The 23036-nt window shown below is 35.6% G+C and overlaps 2 protein-coding genes across 6 annotated transcripts; one reads left to right on the top strand and one right to left on the bottom strand.

Moving 5' to 3' along the window:
* Positions 1-361: 361 nt before the first annotated feature.
* On the bottom strand, positions 362-6091 carry LOC140760570 (UMP-CMP kinase 3-like). Of its 2 annotated transcripts, none has more exons than XM_073097579.1 (10): positions 5933-6091; positions 5116-5185; positions 4156-4210; positions 3244-3361; positions 2872-3028; positions 2643-2723; positions 2425-2532; positions 1582-1653; positions 1424-1470; positions 362-846 (listed from the first exon to the last, which is right to left on the bottom strand). In XM_073097579.1, the coding sequence occupies exons 2-9, from the start codon at positions 5158-5160 to the stop codon at positions 1462-1464; spliced, it is 645 nt and encodes a 214-aa protein (XP_072953680.1). In that variant the 5' UTR covers positions 5161-5185; positions 5933-6091; the 3' UTR covers positions 362-846; positions 1424-1461. The 2 variants fall into 2 exon arrangements, with proteins under 2 accessions (XP_072953680.1, XP_072953678.1); XM_073097577.1 differs by having other exon boundaries at positions 1424-1473; positions 5933-6090.
* Positions 6092-7833: 1742 nt separating this feature from the next.
* On the top strand, positions 7834-22744 carry LOC140760226 (protein FIP1-like). Of its 4 annotated transcripts, none has more exons than XR_012104345.1 (14): positions 7835-8073; positions 9400-9487; positions 9639-9747; positions 10882-10931; positions 11839-11905; positions 12228-12300; positions 13176-13231; positions 18386-18482; positions 19364-19448; positions 20860-20922; positions 21408-21467; positions 21845-21887; positions 21960-22052; positions 22133-22195. XR_012104345.1 is itself a non-coding variant. In XM_073097091.1 (14 exons), the coding sequence occupies exons 2-14, from the start codon at positions 9420-9422 to the stop codon at positions 22367-22369; spliced, it is 987 nt and encodes a 328-aa protein (XP_072953192.1). In that variant the 5' UTR covers positions 7837-8073; positions 9400-9419; the 3' UTR covers positions 22370-22744. The 4 variants fall into 4 exon arrangements, 2 of the variants coding, with proteins under 2 accessions (XP_072953192.1, XP_072953191.1); XM_073097091.1 differs by lacking the exon at positions 21845-21887 and adding an exon at positions 22271-22744 and having other exon boundaries at positions 7837-8073; positions 9400-9491; XM_073097090.1 differs by lacking the exon at positions 21845-21887 and adding an exon at positions 22271-22744 and having other exon boundaries at positions 7838-8073.
* The last annotated feature ends 292 nt before the right edge of the window (positions 22745-23036 follow it).

Raw genomic sequence — 23036 nt, 5'->3', positions numbered from 1 at the left:
ATTTAATAGACATATATATATATATATATATATATACTTTAAAACTTCCCAGCTGCAATATGTACAAAAAGAACATCACGTTGGATAGAGATATGGGAGTTCTTAGCAGAGTTCCACCAAACTGCTGCACTTTAAGGCTCCAAGCTAAGTCGAATAGTTATCTCAAGTAGTCACTATTTTTTCTTTAGCAAAATGCTTTCATAAAGAGTTCGTTTGTGTATATAAGAGGCCAAAACTTAACCTAAACTAAGTTTAAAGATCTGTACTATTTTGCTTGAGCTTGGCTAATTTGTGAATGTCTACGTCAGGCTTCAGCAGAGATTAAGCAACCATATCTGTCTAAATTATATCAGATAAAATATTTAGCAGACATACTTTTGAGAATTAATAACGAACAAATATCCTTGTTACCCGCTCAGGCACTATAAAGAGCTCTTGGGTAATATAAAAGTACGCTGCAAATAATGACAGGAACTGCACCATCCTTAGGCCCAAGAATGAGTAATATAATTTATCTCAACACACAGAATCAATTAGAGACCAAATGATTGATAGTAACTACACAAATGAGGAGTTGACAATAGTTGATGAAAAGTAATACAGTACGACAAAATGAAAAGAATACATTGATAGCAGCACTATCATAGAAACTGATAAGCTATGGGGCTCATGGAGATCGTTAGAACTGCCAGAACAAATGTCCAACATCCATCGTACATTATTATCAGCACTCCAGGAAATGAATTAATATAGACAGCTCAGATGAGCTAAAAACTTTCTTCTATATTTGGTGTATCTGTCTCCTCCGTTGTAGACTAATATGCAGCCTCCTTTCTAAAGAAACACCTGCAAGGAGGAGGAAAAGAATTATATGAAATATCTCAAGTACCAACAACCTATGTATTGATTTTTTATTTTTTGATGTCAAATAGAATAAGTGAAAAAGCAAACCCACAAAGTTGTAAACCTCATGGCATCACAAAAATTATTAATAAACAATTCAATACATCGGACCAAGCACAACTAATAGGTCCAGTTACTTGACAAAGCCATGAGAAGAAACATCAGTCACATGGTCCGTAAATTGATTGGGCCCTTTTACTGGTGCCACTTCCCTGTTTATGTTTTCCACATATTTTTATATAATTAGAATCCAGCACCAAACCTCAGGTCTAGGTGCTGGATGGTCCAGGGACAACACTCATTACTTGGCAAATGGCAAGATACTTGGATATTTATTGAGTAGAGTAGAACAGTATTTTTTTTTTCTTTTTGTTCAAATTTTAACCCTTTTGAGTGAAATAAAAAAAGTATCACTAAATAAAATGATGAGCGCCATGCAAAAGCCAAAAAGAACAGCTAATGTGAAAGATAAAACCAGAAATTTAACCAACAGGTCTGTAGTTAAAAGAAAGAGGGTTACCTTTTATAAAATATAATTGCAGCTATCCTTCTTTTGATTCAAAGATCCTTCTGGAAAAAAAGAAGATAGTCTAGATAAGACTAGCAGGAGGCTCCGAATATATGCACACGTACAATGGTTCTCTTCTAACTAATTGCAAAGGCAAAAAAGCATATTACCTTTGCATTAAATGTTGAGAATATGACTTTTACATCCTCAAAAACTTCAGGAATAGGCTTTGCAGCATCAATCTGAGAAAATGAATGGTTAGTCTTTGCGCTACAAATGAAAATGAACCTTGCAAATAAGGATACAGATGAAGAGTGAAATTGTTAATATTGGAGCAAAGTAAAAGTACTTGGCGGGTACTTTAGTGATTGAAAAAAAACTGTCATAAAATGTTCCACTAAGCAAAATATATTCTCCAACCTTGTCCTTCTCATGTAGTCTCTTCAAGTCCTTTTTCCTCCTCCCTCTCCTCACAACCTCAAGTTACCTTTTATACTTCCTCTCTCTCATTCTCTTAAGTTTCTTTCTCCCCTTTCAGCTATTTCTCTTCATTCTCTCAATTTGTACAACATGATAATAGTTCAAGTTGACCTTGAGAACTAATTAAAGATGTCCGGCAACCACAAATTACGTTTAGCAGCCCTCCCCCTGCAGATTGTGACCTGTCCAGAACCACTATTCTAGTCCAACCATGGTCTAACTTTCATCATGTTGGCTAAAATCAGGAGGTGTTTTATTGGTGTATTTTGGATCAGACCTGGACATTGGCCAGCTTGAATAAAGGACAATAAGCTATCCGCATAGGGAACCAGTGACCATTAGAGACAAAACTGGCTGCTGACCTCCTATGAAGTAGAGGTCTAGCTCAAGCAAAGAGACGAAACATTTAACATGCAAGTATCCCATTTTAGACAAAATCTTGTGAAATCAAAACTAGTTCCGGAAAAGCAATGTCTCCAAATTAGTTACATGGACACAAAATACTATTCATATCATGCAGAAAGGAAGGATACCTTCTTAACCTTGCCCAGCGAGTTGTAATATTCAACTACAGGTAAACTGGATTCCACAAAAACTCTAAACCGCTTCCTTATTGTCTCAATGTTATCATCTTCTCTTCCCTACATAACAAACAACATTAAAAAAAATTAAGAAATGAATTATAAAGGGGAGCAACTTTCTACTAGAGCATATACACCTAAAATGACCAAACCAGAGTAAGTATTCCAACCTGATTGCGACCCAAAAGACGCCTCTCCATCTCTTCCTCAGAACAGTCAAAAAATAATATGAACTCAGGTATTATTTTTGTCTGCAACAGAAATAAACAACTAACAATCAGGCATTCTCCTTGTAACAGAAAAGAACCAGCATCAAATTGGACTGTTAATATAAAGAAATTTTGAATTTTGAAGTATCTAAAGAAAGTTCTCATAAAATGCAGCATCAAGCTGACTCACAACTTTCTCAAATGCAGCACGATTCTCTTCATTCCGAGGAAATCCATCAATCAGGAATTTGTCATTTTCATTTTCCAGCATAGCCCGTTCTAGAAGTTTTATTGTCACCTCAGAAGGAACAATCTTTCCCTCCTTTATCATGTTTTGAATCATATTGCTGTAGAAATTAAAGCAATCATAAATGTTCAAGGAAACAGACTAAATATCTTTACTAGAAGATTCAGCAAACTCATTAATGAAAAGAGAATAAGTGATCTAGGTATGAAGGGCCCACATCACAAGGCTTTGTAACTTGTGGAAACAATTGAAGGAAGCACCGTTTGAATTGTTCCAACTCAATCAATGCTGTTTCTAAACAAGAGGAACACATACCCATTCTCAGAACCAGATCTAATTTCTGCTCGCAGAAGATCTCCAGCACTAAGATGAGTAAATCCAAAGTGTTCAACGATATTGGTACATTGTGTACCCTTCCCGCTGCCAGGACCACCTGTAGATACAATTATGTACAAAAATTAGATAATACCAGGACCATCTCTTTCTCTGCATGCCTCTATCTAGACATATTTCACGTGGATATCATGAGCATATTTTGGCTCTCATAGAATTCGAAATGGTCAATGATAACTCGTGCTAAACTAGGCTATATGTGCCAGTAGCATGGCTAGTGACATGCCAGACAGAGAAAAACTAGACTGGTGCTTTCCATCTTGTATCTGCCAATCCACTAGATGCATTTGCAGGAAGAGAAACAGATCATCAGTAACTGATATGAATGTCAAGTTAGCATGTGCAAGCTGTTGCTATAAACCCACTAGTATGATACATACAGAGGGATATGCTCAGCATGAACCAGCAGGTCTAGCACAATAAAGGTTGTAAAAAAAAATGGAGTTCGTAACAGATAATCACCCTTTTGATCATCCAATATCAAGTAAAGCGAGTACTATTAGGAAAGGAAAAAAGATCGAAAGGCAAACATAAGGACAAAGGAATGAATTCTATAATCTGTTAGCTTTAGCTCAAGATGTAATATAAATTTTCTTAGGAGACCTCATCTGTTAAATTTTAACTGGAAATAATTGTATCAAATATCATAATAGTAAACTCAAAATATAACTGTAGATGCAGATTTTATTCTACAACATCAGCACATATTTAAAAGGATAAGATGAATGTAGATATTAGATATTTATGAATTAACAAAAAATAACAGATAATTTGGAAAGACCATGGCTGTGAGCGGTAATATTAACTCAGAGATGGAGTGAAGCAAGACTTCACCTAAAACAAAGACAACAGTAACTTTCTTGCCTCCCAAGACGTTCTGACTAGCATCCTGCAGACAACAGCAATTCTTACAACATGATAAAATCATGAAATACAAGTGTGGGACATCAGAAATTAATTTAGCCTATCATGATTCAAGTGAAGGTGATTTGTCTATGCATGAATACATAATCACATAATACAAAAGGGAGGCATTAAGAATGACTTCAACCTGCCATAATAGATATCATATTAGTATTACTTTAAAATGTGTGGATCTTTAGAATTAATAAATACAAGAGACTTGACAAACTTATAAGACCCAACTCTGAAGCTTATTTTCTAAATTGATGGAAAAGAAGTCCAAACTTAGTTGAGAATTCAGATTTTATGCAACATGATGAAAAAAATGAAGATACATAAAATGAGGATATATCTTGGCTAGACCTCAGTACGATTAACAATATACTGCATTGTAAATTCTATAATGTACTCAGCAGCATAATTTGAAGAATGTAACCACAATGATAAAACATCAACATAACAGCCTATGTCCTTCCAAGGCCGAGAATCAAAATAGAGAAAATAATAAGTCACGCCTAAATTGCTAATTTGTTAAACATATGGCAAATAAAGGGAATGGATATAACAGTGCATTGAAACAGTCAACTTCATCTTTACAGGAGAAACAAGAGACCCAAAAAGGCAAAATTCTTGAACTCACAAGAGGCCTTAAATCTGGAATGAATATATTAGGTTACTGTTTCTACATCAGCCTGTGTGCATCTATGCTGTAGTCTAACAGTAATATGCCAAGTGTAATTGCGTTCACACAATTCTATTCTTTGTTTGTTGGGGTACATATACTTTCTACTGAAGATAAATATTTTAAACGCTACAGGAAAGAAGAACCAAATTATTAACTTTATTATCTTAAATATAAATAAATATTAAGAGTCGTGATTGCATAAATACCTTTTCTTCAATTTGCACAACAGGAGCATCTACGACGGTTCCCATGGAAGAAAATTCCAGAAATTATTATCTGCAAGGAGATGCACATAGAGTTCAACTATTAAATTATAAGGCAACAAATAAATTAGAATAAAAGGAAAAAACTAAAATGTGGTAAACTACCCAAGAGTGTTCCAAGTCAACGATGTAATCTTTGTGGGTGTGAAGAAATGATAGAGGGTTGAGGAATATTAGAAAGGTTTCAATTAACATCCTGATACCTTTTCCTCATGCAGTATTAAAGTGCGAAAGAAAAGCTGCCCCTAGACTAAAGTGTGAAAATATATTAGCAGATCTAGCTTAGTCTATGTACAATAGATCAGCATAAATGCGAACTTTGATCACATTTACATCTTATAGTACGAATCTTCAAGCTCGGGTTCGGGAAGAACAACATCAAACAAACAGATCTGATGTAATTCTATTGAACTTTGTATCCAAAAGCATCAAAACCTCGAAACAAGATGTCATTCTCTCGTGAACGAATAGATCTGAACGAATTTAGATGGCACAAGCCCCAGATCTAAAGAAAGTTTGCTAAAGAAATCGAGAAACACTATAATAGGAGCAGCAATTTTTCCAATTTCAATAGATCTGATAAAAAAAACAAGCGATGAAAATCATCAAGGCCAAAAGAAACATCCCCAACCCACCAGATCCACGAGATCTGCATAACTATCACAATCTAATGCCAATACATTATAAAAGAAAAAAAAAGTTTATTAAACAAACACTAATTTTGCAGATAGAAAACAGGAAGAGAGAGAAAGATCGCTACCTGCAGAGGAAGAGATTGAAGAAACAGAGATTTCGGGCTCGATCTGGAGATTAAAAAGGAGGGATAAGAGAGAGACAGAGAGCGGAGAAAAGAGAGGGATTTGAGCTCCAAACTGGTGTTTGGAATTTGGAATATTTTCTTACGGGGGAGGAGGCATTATATAGTCGCGTGCGGAGTCGTCGGGGGAAAACGGAAACGGAATTTTGAAGACGGGCCCGTTTTGTCAACGTGAGGTGGTCGGCAAGTACTGTTGCTTCAAAAATGCTCCTCCCCGTCTTTTTAGAAATAATATTAATAATAATTAAAGTTAATTACATTTTGGAACCGTCAATAATCACTCGGTGTTACTTTTAATGTCTCTTATTATTAAAAATCAGATTAGAAAATATTAAAAAAATTAACTAATAATTAGATGGATAGAATTTTTGTTATTTTTTTCCTCTCTAATTAGAAGTGGATTTTAAAAGAATTTAAAAAGATCGGTTGAAAATTTCATATTTCCTAAAGTTGTCGTAGAGATTAAAAAAAAAAAAAATATATATATATATATATATGAAAGGAGAACAAGAACAATTTTATCAATCTATTAAAATTTTAAGACTATTTATATTAGAATTTTTAATAAAATATTAATAGAAAGGTTTAGAGATGTATTTAAATAGTTTAACAAGTATATATTATGAACCGGCTTAATCCGATTCGAAACGATTCTGAACTTGATTAGACTCGTTACTTTTGAAGAAATCTACGGACAATCTAACCAATAGATCTTTCTAAATTTTAGATATGTTGTTGCTCTTGAAAAAAGAGTTTTTCAACGAATCCAAAATCACAGAGTTTGGATATTAGATCTTGAGATATCGACTAAACGGTGGCTGAAGGTCAAATAAATCCTATCTTAATAGTCATTCGATAGATAGATTGATGCTTAGTTAATTCCTTGATGTGAAGGGAGAAAAGTTGTTATAAAAGAGAGGGATTAGAAGTTAGAAGAAGCCAACCAAAAACTTCAGCGATAAAAGGAAGGAGATAAGAGAGAGCGTCAATAGCTAGAACAAGTAGAGAAGGAGATAAAGGCACAATACCGTTTTCAAATATCAGATAAGCTCTAATTAGAGTTTCCTCTATATATTTATAGATGCTCACCTTAAGATCCATCAACTAAGTTAAAAAACCTTAACAAACCAATAATTTTTGTCGATCACGTTCAAACGCAAAATTATAATTCTCTATCGTTGTGAACATGTCGTTCAAACGCACAATTTACGTTCTTTATTTTTGTGAATACGTGCAGACGTTCGCATAACCCGTTCGAATGCCCTCGACAAATATTCTTTTATTTCTTCAAACAAAATCAACTAGATAAATAAACTAATCCCAGCGAACCCAATATCACGAGTGAAGCCAATATGGACCGAGTCATATTAGTATATGTGTTCATTTTTATTTAGGAGTGAAAAGATTACGGAGCGATAATTGAATGAAAGGTTATTATGTAAATATTGAATTTCATATCTCAAAGAAAGGAATAAACAAATAAATTAAATAAAAAATAAAATTTTGAGATAAATCAATAGTTCTAGCCTCACTTGATCCGTAGCTTACATGCTTAACTTTTATTGTGTAAACTCCCTATATTTGAGATTCCTAAACTGATTCATTAATTAAATTTTTTTTTTATTTTTTTTATACCTAATTAAATTTATAATTAAAAAAATATAACTAATCGAGTTCAGAAATTAAATTAAGAAAAAAAAAAGCAACCACCAGTCCACCAGACTCAAGTTGTAAACGTTGGACCCATCTTTAACACTTTGGTGGGACCATTCGTATTTGGGACATCTGATCCGACCACATGGTGCCACCTTGACACGTAGAAGAATCCCGTGGAAATTACGGTGGGCGATGTCCGTTGTCTTTCTCCCCTGCAACAACTGTAACGCTAACATATCGACGTTTCTTCCGCGGGATACGAGGTGGAGAGAGATGGGAGGCGGCAACGTAGCCTGACGAGAAGAGGAAGTTGGCGACGTAGGAGACGACACAGAGAGAGAACAGCGAGCGAGATCGGAGGACGTAGTGATGTCGCACGAGAGGGGCGGGGCGTCTTCCGCCGCTCTATCCGCCGAGGAGAACACCCTGTAAGCCTTTCCCCTTATTCCTATTTTTTAATCGCTTAGCAATTTGGAAACCCTAGAAATCTATTGCGTTTGGACGGCCCAGCGTTTCTCCAGGCTAAGGGATTTCTGGATCATATAGTTCGGATCAAGGTTTTTATATCTTGTCACCAATTGGATTATCCTGTTAACCAGTTTTGGAAAATTTGGGGAGTAAGATCTACGAGTGTGAGGAACTCCTTTTGATTTGGCATTCTTGATGTACGATCATGTGAGAAATAGAAGAATGTATTGGAATTCTTGATTTGTTTGAGTTGTGGCATTAGCTTAATTTTTATTACTAGTGGTGGATCACTGCGGAAGGAAATTCATCATCTCTGATCATCAAATGCTAATTTAATGTCTTTAAATTATTATTCTTTGTAGTGATGGGTATTTGCGAGCTTTGTAACTGGAATCGGTAGATTGTGAGCTCTTCCTAAATCGTCATTACTCATTAGTTTCTATGATATGCGTAATAACCTTTTGGCAAGTAGATGTTCTGAATATACTGTTTCTTTGACTAGGTATTATGATGGCATACAGTATAGTAGATTAGTTAAAACTGAAACCATCGGGGTACATTGTAGTGAAATGATCAAGCTAGTCCTCGAGCTATTCTGAAAAGATATCTCAGGACCATTAATTTCTATGGCACCAATACTGCTGCATTGCATCATGCTGCAAGTTTTATTGCAATATATGTAACCTGGCGGTACTGTTAAGTGTTAACTACTTTGTAAGAACATTGTTTTTGGGGTCTTCCACAAAAATGTAAGATCATGCTGTTTATTTGTGAAAAACTAAAATAGGATTTTGTGATTCATATCAGATCTGATTCCTATGCCTTACTTATTCATGATCGAGCATCATTTGCTTGAAATGATGTACCGATGCAAGTTTATATGCCTGTTGTTGGTGTCACGACAGTTCCCTCTTAGATATTTGATGTTACAGTCTTTTCACTTTATCGTTATGCAGAGGGTTAAAGAATCAGATTTTACTTATCTAATCATATGGCCTATAGAAAAAGACAATGGTCTTTGAACGAGGTATTGTTCTATTGTCCTCTAATATCTTGGCTGCTCTTTACATGGTACTTGCGTCATTGCTTCATAAATGATAAGGTAATGAGCGACAGATGGTAATGAAGGACACGAGGTATTCCATTTGCTATGTTGTCCAAGAATTTAATTAGCTTCCATGACATTTTTCTGTGGCCAATGAAGTTTGTCCATAGTCATCATAGAACACTATATTGAAGATGATTTTTAGTTTATGTCTTCATGTTATATTAATTTCATGGTGTAGGTTTCTTGACATACTTCAGGATGCTCCTTTATCTGGTAATCGGCAGCCTAGAGGCATATTCGGCAGCATTTTGTATTGTCTCATATTGGCAAGTACAGTTTCTCTTTCTCTAGACATCTGAATTTCTAAATCTTCCTATTCTCTAGCTTTTTCCTGATTTTTCTCTGTCAGTACACAATATTTGTTTCTTGCACCCATTTAATGTTTTGGTATTCTTAACTTAAATTCTTCTTTTCCAGGTTGGTTATGCAGTTGTGGCTGCAGCAGCTCCATGGATATTCATCCTTATACCAAAGTTGATACCCACATTGCTTTGCAGTTGCAATATCATTCTTCTCATAGTTACAAGTATTCCTTTTAGTCACTGATCTTATAATTTCCGTCTGTAGATTTTCAAAATTCCATGTGAACTAGCATGCTGAGAAGAAAAGTTTGTTGCTTGATTTCATTACAGTTCTGATTTGAGTTTATACTTTAAGTGGCTTATAAATCACTCTATATTTTGAGATGCCGAAGTGCTGAACTCATCATGTATCAAATTTCTTTTGTTTATTGATCTGATAATTTATTCAAATATATTAGAGTTCTCTACAGTTGAATGCTAATGAATAGTGTAGTCAATCCTTACTAATATCTATTTTCTTCTGGTAGGTTAATTGTTGTCTAAGGAGTTAAAATTGATCCGCTGGCCTTTACTGGCATGACGAGAGTATGAGATTGTAGGCAGAATGGCAGATGCCTTACAGTTTGTTAGATCTACCTGATAACTTGAAATATGCCTCTTGTTCCAATGATTTAACAGTTTATTTAGTACTTTCACTCTTTATTTGTAGGAAAATCCATATCGATGTACCTCTAGAATTCTTTTGTTCTCATCTTCGTTCCACTATGCCCTATGTCAGTTTTGCCTATACTCGAATGAGGCAAATTGAAACATCGATGCAAATAGTTTGTTTCTAAATTCAAATAAATTATTCAGTCGTATTGGGTATTAATATTTCATATATAAGAGGTTTTAGCTTTTTGAACAATGATAGTTTTCCTGATTACCAGCATTAGAGATTATAGCTTTACCATTTGAACAATCATTGATCAACTAATTGTTCTATAAGCTTTATTTTAATAATCTTCGACACTGATTTTGTAATATGTTTTGCTCATCAAGATTATAGCTATCTACTGGTGATCAAATTTTAATTTTGTGGAAATTAGAAGGATAACCATTGAACAATCTGGTCAATTTTATTATCAGTTAAATAAGGTGGAGAAGCCACTAGTTAGTAATAGTTAATTGGGGATATCGATGTGTCTCAGCCCTCATACTTGAAAGCTTCCACAGATTTTGTATTGATAGAACATAAATTTTCTGATTGTGTGAGTACTTCAGAAATTCTATTGCGTGATATTTAAGGTATATCTCTGCTATTGTCAGTTCATCATTTTCGTGGTCCTGAGTATAGCTTGGCATGAAATTGTATGCAGGTGTATTTCAGCAATATTGGGTTTACCAGGTTAGAAAAGTGCGCTTGCAGGTACTTGCTTATATGTCATTCTTGTGAGTTGTGACTATATCTTTATCCAATCTTCCCTGTTCTTATTTTTTGTATTTTATCCTGTTTTATATATGAGACCATGAGTTGTTGCACAATTGCATATATGTTACATGGATAATTAAGTGAGTTGGCAATACCTAGTGTCTATTGTATAAATAATTTCTACTTGCTGTGTGGCTTAAGATCTGCAGTTCCAAATATTGCCATATTTCTTTAACTATAGCCTAGTGAACTGTACATCCAGTGGTCAGTTGGAGTTAAAAATAATTCACTGGAATATGTTGCATAGTTTGTTATTCTATATGCAAATTGCTTTTTGATACTGTTTTTTGGTTCTTCAATTAATTATTCTCTTCTTTAGACCATTTAGGCATTAACATCTAAGTTCACAGATCCAGCAAAGCTATTGCAAAAGATTCAGATGAATTTCCTTTTTGGATCAGAAACATATATTGTTACAATACCTAATGAATTACCATCTAAGTCATATATACATTTTCTATTTATTTTTATTTGTACTGCCTTTAATCTATATCCCAAAAGGTAGTTTCCTGTAGTCACCTATGTTAGGCATATTTGGAATATCACCTTGATACTTTTGGGTTGAGTAAGATCTATAATAGAGAGGTCAGATGGAGGAAGTCTACATCTCTGAGGCCTTGTACTTTTGGTATTGCAAAACAGGCATTAATTGATCATTTCTTTTTAGTTTTTTGGAATTATATGCTCCTCTTCATACTCAATAATTTTCACTGGTTTCTTTCATCTTCCATCCACCAGAACATGAAAAAATGGTGCTCTCTCTCTAGCTTCCAAACTTTGATTGTTAACTTAAAGTTCATAGTATTTAGTACTGATCTAACTAGATTATCTGTGTACTGCGCAGGGCTACTATACTTTTAGCCAGAAGATGAAGCACATTGCTCGCCTTCCATTTCCCACTATTGCTTACGGTAAGTAATTTTTATAGATTCACCTGATGAGTTTTAGATGCTAGGGCACAAATTGTCTAAAGCTGATAATAAGAGGGGAGGATTAAAATATGCTAGTGCTCTCTTGCTTCTATGGGATGATTGATTTTATTCTACTGATTCAGTTTTTGGCCAGCAATTTTTCTGTGGAGAATATTTGTCAGACATGCCTATGACTTACTTTTTCTTTAAATTTTGGTTGGAAAATGCAGACAAGGCTAGTTATTGTCTATCAGTAACCTTTCAGATATAACTGGATTGTTGCTGCATGTTCTCATCTGCCTTACTTATATGTGTTTTACAGGGACTGCTTTGATGCTACTTGTCATAATCTGGCATCCTTACATTCATATACTATCAGTCTCTGTATTACTAAGGTGAACTACTGCTTCAAGTACATTCATTACCCTCCTTTTATTTTAGAAAGAAATTTAAGCTAGTTTCTTGATGTGTTGATTCTATCTTATATATTGGTAGGGGAAATTCCTTACAAATGATGCTGGTACTTAGTAGTAAGAGTTTATATGGAATTAAACCAATGGGGGCAATGTATCCATTAAAAATTATCATGAATGGACTTGAAGTTAGATCAAGATATAATGCACAATGCTTTTGTATATATATATATATATTTTTTGGTCTTTTCCTGCTAACAATGATATGTTGTTCTATCTAATGGTCCAATGAAATATAACATAGAATTCATAATGAATAATCGTTTCTTCGTCTTATCAAAATAGCTTGGAGTCTGACAGTGTCGTGTCCGATTAAACTTGGTGGATTTTAAAATTCAAACTATCTAACATGCTTGAACTAGGAGTTATTTTCTCTGGCTCAATTGGGAACTGGATATATGGAATTATGTTTTTGGACCTTGGGCAGTTGTCTTTCATATTCTGGATTCTGGACTTGGTTTGGTACACTAGCTAAAAAATCTAACAAGAAAGTGAAAGTAGCTTGGATTAAATCATTAATTCTCTCCTATTAATACTCTGTCTACTGATAATATAAGCCTTTGCATTTAATTGTTGTCGAAGATGGTTAGGACTTCAATCGTTTGCCACAATTTGCTGAACTCCTGAATAAGTCTATGATAAACACATCAAGTTGCTCAATTTTTATTCATTAGTAACAAGTTTTGGAATCCTTGCAGCTATTCACTAATTAACGACATGTAACATACTAGGAAGTAAACAACTTATGATTTTTGTAGATATGAGCTGCTTATTTCTTTGCATCTTCATGTGTGCAGGGTTACCATGGTTGCAGAAGTTATTTGTGCTGGGTGTTTTATGAGTGCATATATAGGTATATAACCAGTTTTGATAAATTGCCTTACAGAATCTTGTATTTAGTTGGTATATTGATACTGATTACTGGAGTTATATTTATTTATTTATATATATGGTGGTTTTGTATAAATAGGGCTAAGACTCTCTCTCATAAGGTTAAGCAATACGTTCTCACCAAATCCTCTTTTCTCTTCCTCTCTTCTCCTTGAACGCATTCTAGGTCAAGTTTTGTATTGTTTTATAGTATCACAGCATTCCAATCTCTAGGGACTCGTGCATCTATTGGATTTCTTCTCGTTCACCTTCACCGAATTGCCTTAGACTTGTCTTCACCTTCACCCTCAGATCCAATCGCTTCTTCATCCTCGTCGCTCTCAATCTCTCCTTACTAGTGTGGATGATGCGGTCGCAGCTCCAGCTCTCAAAGATACTCATCTTTTGCATTTTTGGCCAACTCCAAGACTTTGGTGACAAGGGAGATTGGAGCTACAACATAGACATGCCTAGCGTACCTCCTAGCCTTGAGGAACCGCATAATTCTTACCATGCGATTCTTCATGTCACCCCTCCTAACCAGTTGTTGGATTGCCGTCAATTCCTCATTTCCTCCGTCTTCTCTAACTCGTTGCTCCTTTGTCGCTTTTGAGAATTTTGCGCTGAGCTGACCTCTCCTTCTATAGCTTCCATGTGTTCCGTGCTAAGTAGTCCTCTAACTATTTGACAGTGGCAGCGCCGAGGATCCTCTTAATGCTCAAGAAACATTTCTCACCCACTATTCACTTGAGGATTTCTAATTAGCTTAAGCACCCGTGTCCATGGGAACTTTGTTGCTCACCAACTATTCGATGAAAAGTCTCACTGAGATAATTTTCTACTCACCAACTATTTGACAAAAAACCTATGATAAATTTTTGAAACTCCCTCATAGATTGTCGTCTCTTCTAATAGCGTCTCATGTTTTGGTTGGTCATGAGATTGTGTCTTTAGTTAGTATTCTACTTGTCACTCAAAGTGAGTGGATCACATAGGCTCTTATATCGAGATAGTTCTTTGTGGGCGACATCTCCTCGAGCATATCGACAATATCTCTATGAGGTGTGCTTTTCCTCACACAATTATCCAGATTATCATTGTGGGTCCTATTGAGTTTGGCACGGCCAAAATCATTTAGATAGAGGTTCCTTCCCCTAAGTATGCTGAGTGGGCTTTGCATAACATAGGGAATTTGCACCTATCTCATCTTGCAAGTTGACTGCTTCTTTTGATCTCAGCTTCAAACATTACATTCTGCTCAATTTGTCTGGACTCATCTTAGCCACCAATTCATTTAGTTGAGTCTAATGCATAGTTTTCAGCTCTGTCGCGATGCCTAAGAGGCTAGACAAGGTTAGCTTTCTTTCAAGACTTTTATGCTCACATGACCAATATATTGAAAAATTGCCGTGGGTCGCGGGCTGTCACCCCATTGCCTAGTGTCAAGGCAGAAAACGGGTGCCAAGATGGATTAGTATTTTTAAAACATAAAAAATAAAAAATAATTTTATATGATATACTATATATAAATTTTTTAGTAGCATATTTTATAGTCATAACAACAAAATATCATAATTTATAAATATGTAAATATCTATGTATTACATATGTTGTTAATGCATTTAAAATTAATAAAAGTGGCTATGGGTGCATGCTTGCTAGTGAGGGAGAGATTTTTGGGTGAGCACATGGCCTTTTAGAGCTTCTCGTTCCTAAAGCTTCTCCCTCTTTTTTGAGACAATCCTTCTCGGCTTCCTTTGAGAAATCCCATTTTGAGAGAGAGAGAGAGAGAGAGAGAGAGAGAGAGAGAGAGAGAGAGAGAAGATGATCACCACCTTAGCTGCTGCTTGCCGTTGCCAGCACCGAGTGTGAAAGGGAAGAGTAAAGAAGAAAGAAGAGTTACTTGCCGGCTACCACCGCCGCTCCCGCTGCTGCTACCACTATCGCTATCGCTTGCTGCGTTAATCAAGAGAGGAGGGAGAGGAAGATAAGAGATCAATCGGATATTTGGGAAAGGTTTAGCAGTTGGTTTTCTTTTTTTAAAAAAAATAGTCACTAGCTATCCATTGGACAATTCAATCTTATCGAACCTGCTATAACAACTAAGCGGGCTGCGTGGGTTGCCAAAAGGAATAAGCGGGCCATTAATGGACATGGAGGCCTGCTAAAAAACTAATGGACAAGACGGTTGATTGACCCACTGCCATGGCGGTCGCTTTTAAAAACACCGTGCATGACTGACATATGATGTGAGCTGACGTCAATGGAGCCTATTATCTCCTCTAGCTTGGCTACTTCTCAGTGTCACCACGACGAGGATCGTTTGATGGACTTTATAGTTCTACGTCCAAAGTTTGGAATTCGACTTATCATCAATTGCATTGCCCACCCTCCCGTGTTTGGATAGTGCCATGAAAAAGTAGCTCTGCCGCCCTACAAAATGTATAATAATATCATAACTTAACTCAACTCCTTATTTTATTAAGATGAACTCACACAGAATATAAGACCATATACATTTCTCTTTGCTCATATAGTTATAAATAATTATATCTCAACATACTGATACAAAGCCATAATTCACATAAGAAACATCAAAATGAGAAAGGATAGTCATCTAGCGATAATATCACCCCTATATGCCTGATGATGCTACTATGACCCATTGTCTATAATCATCAGACTAAGGACCTCATTCGTAAGTCCGTATTATCATCCCTATCATCACTACTCTAGTAAATCATTACACACAATATAACTATAACCTGTAGCAGAATCATTGCACACAACCAGAATCATCGCATACAGTGAGAACATAAGTACACAGCTTAATGGATGCCCTGATCTAACGTTATTGAGTACCGCTAGAGCTATAATCCCATCTCACAAATATTTTTCTACTATTATCATAGTCTAGTCTTTAAACAAAGCAGTGTGATCGCCTGAATATCACACAGGCTAACGACCTTTGCGTGTAACCTATCCATGAAAGCTCCATTCATTCTCTGATTTTGTTGTTTCGAAGGTGAGAGAGGTCTATCTTCACGCTGAGGTGATGGTGTGTTATCGACCTAGGCCTACATGTAGGTGTGGCCGTGGCAGCCCTAGCCGATGATTCAACGATAGATCAGAATTCGACATTGCCTCTAATCTCTTCTAGTACCTCCATATTCCTCGTAGAATGACATTCAAATTAAGGGTTGAGCACATCAAGGCCATTATAGACTTGAGATCTAGATCTAATATATTCGACCTCTCCACATGGTTGTCCTTGGTCACAGAATTTGTCGAGAGCTCGACTGGGGAGGCATATGACATTGAAGAATTTGGATATGTCACATTCCTTCTTGCAGATATGGTTCATGTGGTGGGCATGCCGAAGAATGTTGCCCCGATACCAATTTGTTATGGATCGGCTTAGGGTACTCGAACTCTGATGCCAAATAGATACAAACCGGTTTAGGGTACTCGAACTTTAATACCAAATTGATATGATCTAACTAAGGATTGCGATCAAATCAGCCCGAGATAGCAAATAAACCCCTTGTTGTCTTTTTGGAAGCGGTATGCACAAAATCTAGTGTTTATATGTGATGGATGATAGATGAATTATGGCTAAGGTTGATGTAGATGATGGTGAAATGTGGGTAATAGCTTTGGTAAGGTTGTGCACATTAAGAAAGAGTATTGTCGTAGTGAAGAGGGAAAGCCTCTAAGAAGAGAGGGTAGCAAGGGTAGAGAAGTACTCTCTAGATGATAAAGAGAAAGCTAGAGAGATGAGAGGTAGAGAGATTGGGCAAGATAAATTCATTCAAATAAGCATGTTTAAAATATAAGCCATAAACCTTATTTATAGAGAATAAAACAAAAGAATTCTAAAACCCGAGTAAGAAACGAATAATTAAACCTATCTAAATTGTCCTCCAACTCTTTCTCAGATTGTAACTCCATTCCAAGCCAGATAGCATTTGAATCTGAAGAAAGTCAAAACGAAAGTTGTAGATCATGATGCTATCGATCTAATTTATCTAGTTTCATATTATTCAAACATTGTATGAATATTTTTATAATTTTTTGGGGAACTGTGCATACCATAATATCTTGTAATTTAAAGATTTAGACTAATTTCTTAATTAGACTCATATTAGACTTGGATCATATTATGACAGTGAAATGTAATTCACAAAAACTCCATATAAAAACCATATGCGGTGGCATGCTTATAAATCAACATGAAAGAGGGAGTACATTATAGGTAAAAACATCCTTGCCACTCTAGCAAGTTTTGAAAGCTAATTGCCCTTCCAAGTTGTGAGAATATTAGACAAGGGTAGAGGAGAGAAAAATACGAGTTGCAAAATGTTCAAAACAGAGGTGATTAGAAGCTAAAAGTCATGATGCTAGGGAACAAAAGGAAGAAGATAACAACAATATTAAGGTGCAGAAGATATTGATGTTGTTGGCTGTAACATTGAGAAATAGATGCTTGTAGTCAGTAGTTAAGGATGTAGGTTTAACTCAGATCAGAAAACAACCAATAGATAATGAAGTTATTATTTTTTAATCTAGCTTAACTAAGATCAGAAAATGACCAAAAAATTGTTACCTATAAATATATAGGATGTAAAGAAGTTGAAGGTGGGCTCAAGAAGGGAGGAGATGGAGCTCGGTGATGGCAGTGTAGGAGGAGATGAAGATGGTGAGGGTGTGAAATGAGGTGGTAACTGGGTAAGGGTAAGACCGTAAGGAATAAGGTTTAGGTTAATTGGTTGGTTTTTAGGCTTTCAATCGGTAGGGTGTATTATATAAGTATATTATTTACAAATTATGTGGGTAAATAAATATTCGATATCCCTGTATGGATTTTTTTCAAAAGTTTTACCAGTATTTGAATCCATATTGGGTCGGTTATAAATTTTTTACCCAATATGATCCAGATCGAATTGGGTTGGAATTAATCCAACCCATTTTCACCCTATATAAGTTTGATTCGAAGTCAACTACTAGCTTCTGTATTTTTTTGGGAGACTCGCTGGTTCCCTAGTGCAGTAAGAATTTTCATTTTTCTTGCTTGGACTGGATCAAGTGATGTGCAAATGAAAATTTATAGATACAGTTTTCCTTCTTGTTTGTGCAGGGTGTATACATAAGTACAATTCTTTGAATGGTCAGCCTGATGTCTTAAAGTCACTCTACTCTGCATTGCAGCCATCTAATTCATTGGACGAGCCGAGGTAGGAGAAAATTTCACTTGTTTAATTCTCATGAATTAAATAAAAGTATAGGTGCATTTTGATCTGTTTCATGTTGTACTGATCTTTAACGCATAATGTTTGAGAAATATTGTTCTTGAGGAGAATGAATCAGTTCAGTTAATTTTGTCCCCTTTCAATGCATGAATATCACCTGTGTTTGCACAATACTGACAATTGACAAATCTATTTATCGTCATGCATATATACACAGATGCTTAATTTATGAAGATGCTCCCTTGCACTACTCTTAAATTTCTGAATTTGTGCTAATGTTTCAAAAAGCATTTGACTGGTGTATGGAAGCTAGTAGTTTTCATGGCGCTTAAGAGTGTGCCTTAAGCATAAGATGTGCTTTTAAATCTCTAAATTGATGTTATTATTAATTACTATCTTTTGTGAAAGATTTGAAATAATTTAAAATACTATGCAAAAGATGCTGATAGTCTAAGAAAGAACATCTACTAAAAGAGTATCTTCAGAGAACATGAAAAATGGCCTATAAATATAAGATGTGCTGACCCTCTAGCTAGCACACCTACCATAGTAACCTGCCACTGTGTCTAAAGACTTAAAGGCAGCGGAGAGGGCCTAAAACCAGTACAGCAACCACCACAACCTTTTCTTATATGGCCTGAAACCGAGTGTGATTCTCCAATGGATTGATTCCTTAGTCATGTAATAAAAAAATGGATAGAAGAAAAGAAAAGATTCACAGGAATGCCAATTGTTCTCGCAATTTTTTAGATCACAAAAACAACATCAAATATGTCATTTCTTAAATAAATCAAATGCATGCCATGTCTCCAATCTCTTTCTTGTATTTAATTTCTCATTCTTGTTATATGTTTTCTTTTTGATAGATACTATGATGGTGGCCGACTTTCTGATCAGCAAATGGCACTGCTACAGTACCAAAGGGAAAATCTGCATTATCTGAGTGAAGAAGTATTAACTAATTGAAGATACTTGATTTTATAGAGAGTAGAAACCAATACATTAAACATGCATGCTTAATTATTTACTTCCCTGTATTGGCATCAAAATCGTTGATCTTTTGACTAAAAAGTACAACCATTTAGGATATAAATGAGGCGGAATCCAGTTTACTATGTGCTTTTGACCTTTCAGTTGGTTATAAAATGTAAAAGTGTTAAGGGATCTTTGACATGTGAGTTATTGATACTGATATAACTTAAAAACATATATATTTGTTTTGGTTGAAGAATTCTTTAATGACTAGTGAAGCGAAAAATATGGCATACTGGTACATAATCATGAATATATTAGATTTAATCTTTAAATTCCTTAGGGGCATTAGTTTGCTTTTACTTTTTAAGGAATACTGGAATAGGATATCTTTAATCAATAATTATTGGTTTATAATAATACGCTTTTTTGAGAAAAACATATAAAAAATATGTAAAACAGGTTTGAGGAAGAAGTTTGATATTGAGTTTTTTACTATTTTAACTTTAGAAAGACATACAGTTATACACAGTAACCCACTGTCATGGAAAATAAGCTGTTTTATGAAAATACATTCATGGACGACATAAGACATCAACTTATGATTTATTGACCTGCAGTTAGTTTCAAGTTTAAACTTTCTTGCACTGCCATGAAGACTAAATTTCTACTGGTTACATGTTTTGTAGAAGAGAATCTTTTAGTTTGTAGGAGAACGAAATTACAAATAGTCTATTTCTCCCTTCTTTTCTGCTGCTTTGCTGATAGATACAATACCTTTCTTTGACGTGGACAGATTCCCACTTATGCATAGACTGACATTGGAGAGGTGAAATGTACAGAAGGAAAACAATGAGAGTGAATGAAGCATATCTATAAAGAGGGAAAAAGGGAAAAAAGGGAACTTATTTTTTCAGAGAAAAAAAAAAGAAACGGAAATTGAGAAACATTTTCATCTTCAGACTGCAACTGGCTGATGAAAACTGCATTTCTACTCAAATTGCTGAAAACTTCTGTAGGATATTTCACATGTGAAATAAACATGACAATGCTACTATTTTATTTCTATGCATGGCTTCTTACTTCTGGTGAACTATCTAAAACAGACAATTTATCCAACATGTTCCTTTGAGAAAAAAATTGTTAGCTGTCTCATCAGTACTAAACATTTAATATTTGTATAAAATAGGAAGGCAGTATGTTGGTACTTAAAAATGACTGGCATTTAAAAGCATTTCCTGTTCATGACTTATCAGAATGTAGGTTATGAAAATGAAAAAGATCTGTGTGCATTGTAGCTCAATTATTGCTCAAAAAATTTCTCTTGGGTTGTCCATTACTTTCTTTTGGTCTGTCTCTTCTCTTTACAAATTTATTCTCTTTCTTGCAGGTTCTCCGTTTACAAGAAGCCTTAAGCAAATACCAACGATCTGATAATGGAAGCACCCCTCAGGTTTGTTGTCACCTTCCTGTGTTCTGTCCATCCTTATGGAGTATCCTAAATCCTAATGACTGAAGGAGAATGCTGCCGATAGCCCCATGCTGTTCTTTAACATCGTGTGCAACCACATTTCGTCAGTCCTTTTCCTTGAGTGTCTGTTAGAACCCTTTCTTATGTTGTTAGCAATATGTTTAGAGCATTCTTCGCTGAACATACATATAGTAGGCTGACCTCCATCTGTTCTTTCTCAAAGGGGGAAGAAAGTACTTTTATCATTTCTTCATACCAAATATATGCTGCTGTCTGGCCTCATCATTTTTAACCATGGTTGCATTTATTTGTGTCGTGAATTTAAAACTTGTGGAAAACAACAGTATCATGTCAATATAAGCCAAACATAGTATGGTATCTTGATCAGAAAGATATCATCATGAAACCAGATTGTGAATTCGATTACTTAAAAAGATGGCTAATGTATCCTTTTGTATTTTTTGCAGGTTGACCTTGCTCATCTTTTAGCATCTCGTGATCAAGAACTCCGTGCCTTATCTGCTGAGGTAATAAGCTCTCTTGTGCTATATCCACTTGTAATTAAGAAATCTGATTCCTGTAGCAGGTGCCATTATGCCCTTTTAGTGACTTGTATCCATGTACAATGCAATACTTCCTGACAAACATCCACTGCCTTACACCCGTATGTAGAGAATATACCTTGAATATTGCAGTTTGCTCATATTAATCACCAGAAAGGGATACTTCTTGCTAGAATAAGTGCTGGACAGACCTTTATATAACAGAAAGAAGAGAAGGCCTTTATCTTAGAGCTGTCTGCAAAAAAATGGAATTGACTTATAGCTGGGATTACAATCTAGTATCCACTATCCACTATCCAGCAATGGAATAAAATTACATCTATGCGAGGTTTGTGGTGCAGGGTTGCAGGGTTTTTAGGTGGTGCGTTTGTGTGTGTGTGTCGGGTGAGGCTTACCGACTATATCCCATAGAGTTAAAAACTCTTAAGGTATTTGACATTCAGTTTAGTATTGCAGATGAATCAAGTACATTCTGAGTTACGTCTTGCTCGTAGTCTGATTGCTGAGAGAGACTCTGAGATCCAGAGCATTCTTGTGACTAACAACCAGGTAACTTGTCAAGTCCTAAAACTAGAAAAAGGAAAAGAAAATTGAAAAGATTGTATGCTTGACTGACATATCTAGTACAGTATGTTGAAGAAAATGAAAGACTGAGAGCTATACTTGGAGAATGGAGTGCTCGAGCAGCGAAGGTAGTCACATGCATGTTTCGCTGCAGCTTTTCCATCATGATTAGTGACTAACTGTTGCAATAATTTGTTTTACAGCTTGAGCGAGCATTGGAAGCAGAACGTGTCTCTAACATGGAACTGCAAAAGAGCATCACAAAACTAAGGAGCCAACCGGCTGTGGAGCGTCAAGTCTGACTGTGATAATCCAGGAAACCTAATACTTTCATCAGCATTATAAGCCAATTGGCTCAAGTACACAGCTGAAGGCGTATTGTGGATCTATTTGGAGAGACCGATGGTTAAAAAATTGATCACATGATTGTCCTACGATGTACATAAGGAAGAGAAGAACATCCTTAGGCTTGCTGTTTTGTAAATTGATGTCTGAGGATGTCTGCAGCTTGTTGTCTTAGAAATTCCCCCTGGAGTGATAAATATTAGCCCTAATTGATGGTTGTATTGCGTGGGCTATAGTTCCGAGTCTCAGAGCCTGGCCCACCCTACCAGTGCTGTGATTTGTATGCCAAGGCCGAAATTAAATGGAAAAAAAAATCTACTTCTTTTACTGAATTACACCATGCGAACTTCAAATGCTGGTGCTATAAATCTCAATGTAGGATGTCATGCAAAGATGACCATATCTTTTACAACCAGAAGAATCTCAGGAAGGTAACTGATTAAAACATCAAATTCGCAGGCTACCAATTGAAAAAACAGGGCTTCTTGGTGAATCTAAAAGTCGAAAAGCAAAATGATGTCACAGAAACATCGAATTAAGCCCATTTAAACAAGTTAGTATGGCGTAAATCCCCTGAAAGGTAAAGGCCTAATGGCTCAAACGCTGATTATTCCTGCTACCAAG

This window comes from Typha angustifolia, chromosome 5, assembly GCF_048772165.1.
Source record: "Typha angustifolia cultivar Huaian chromosome 5, ASM4877216v1, whole genome shotgun sequence".
In the NCBI taxonomy this organism is placed as follows: Eukaryota; Viridiplantae; Streptophyta; class Magnoliopsida; order Poales; family Typhaceae; genus Typha; species Typha angustifolia.
This window is presented reverse-complemented; position numbering and strand designations above follow the sequence as displayed.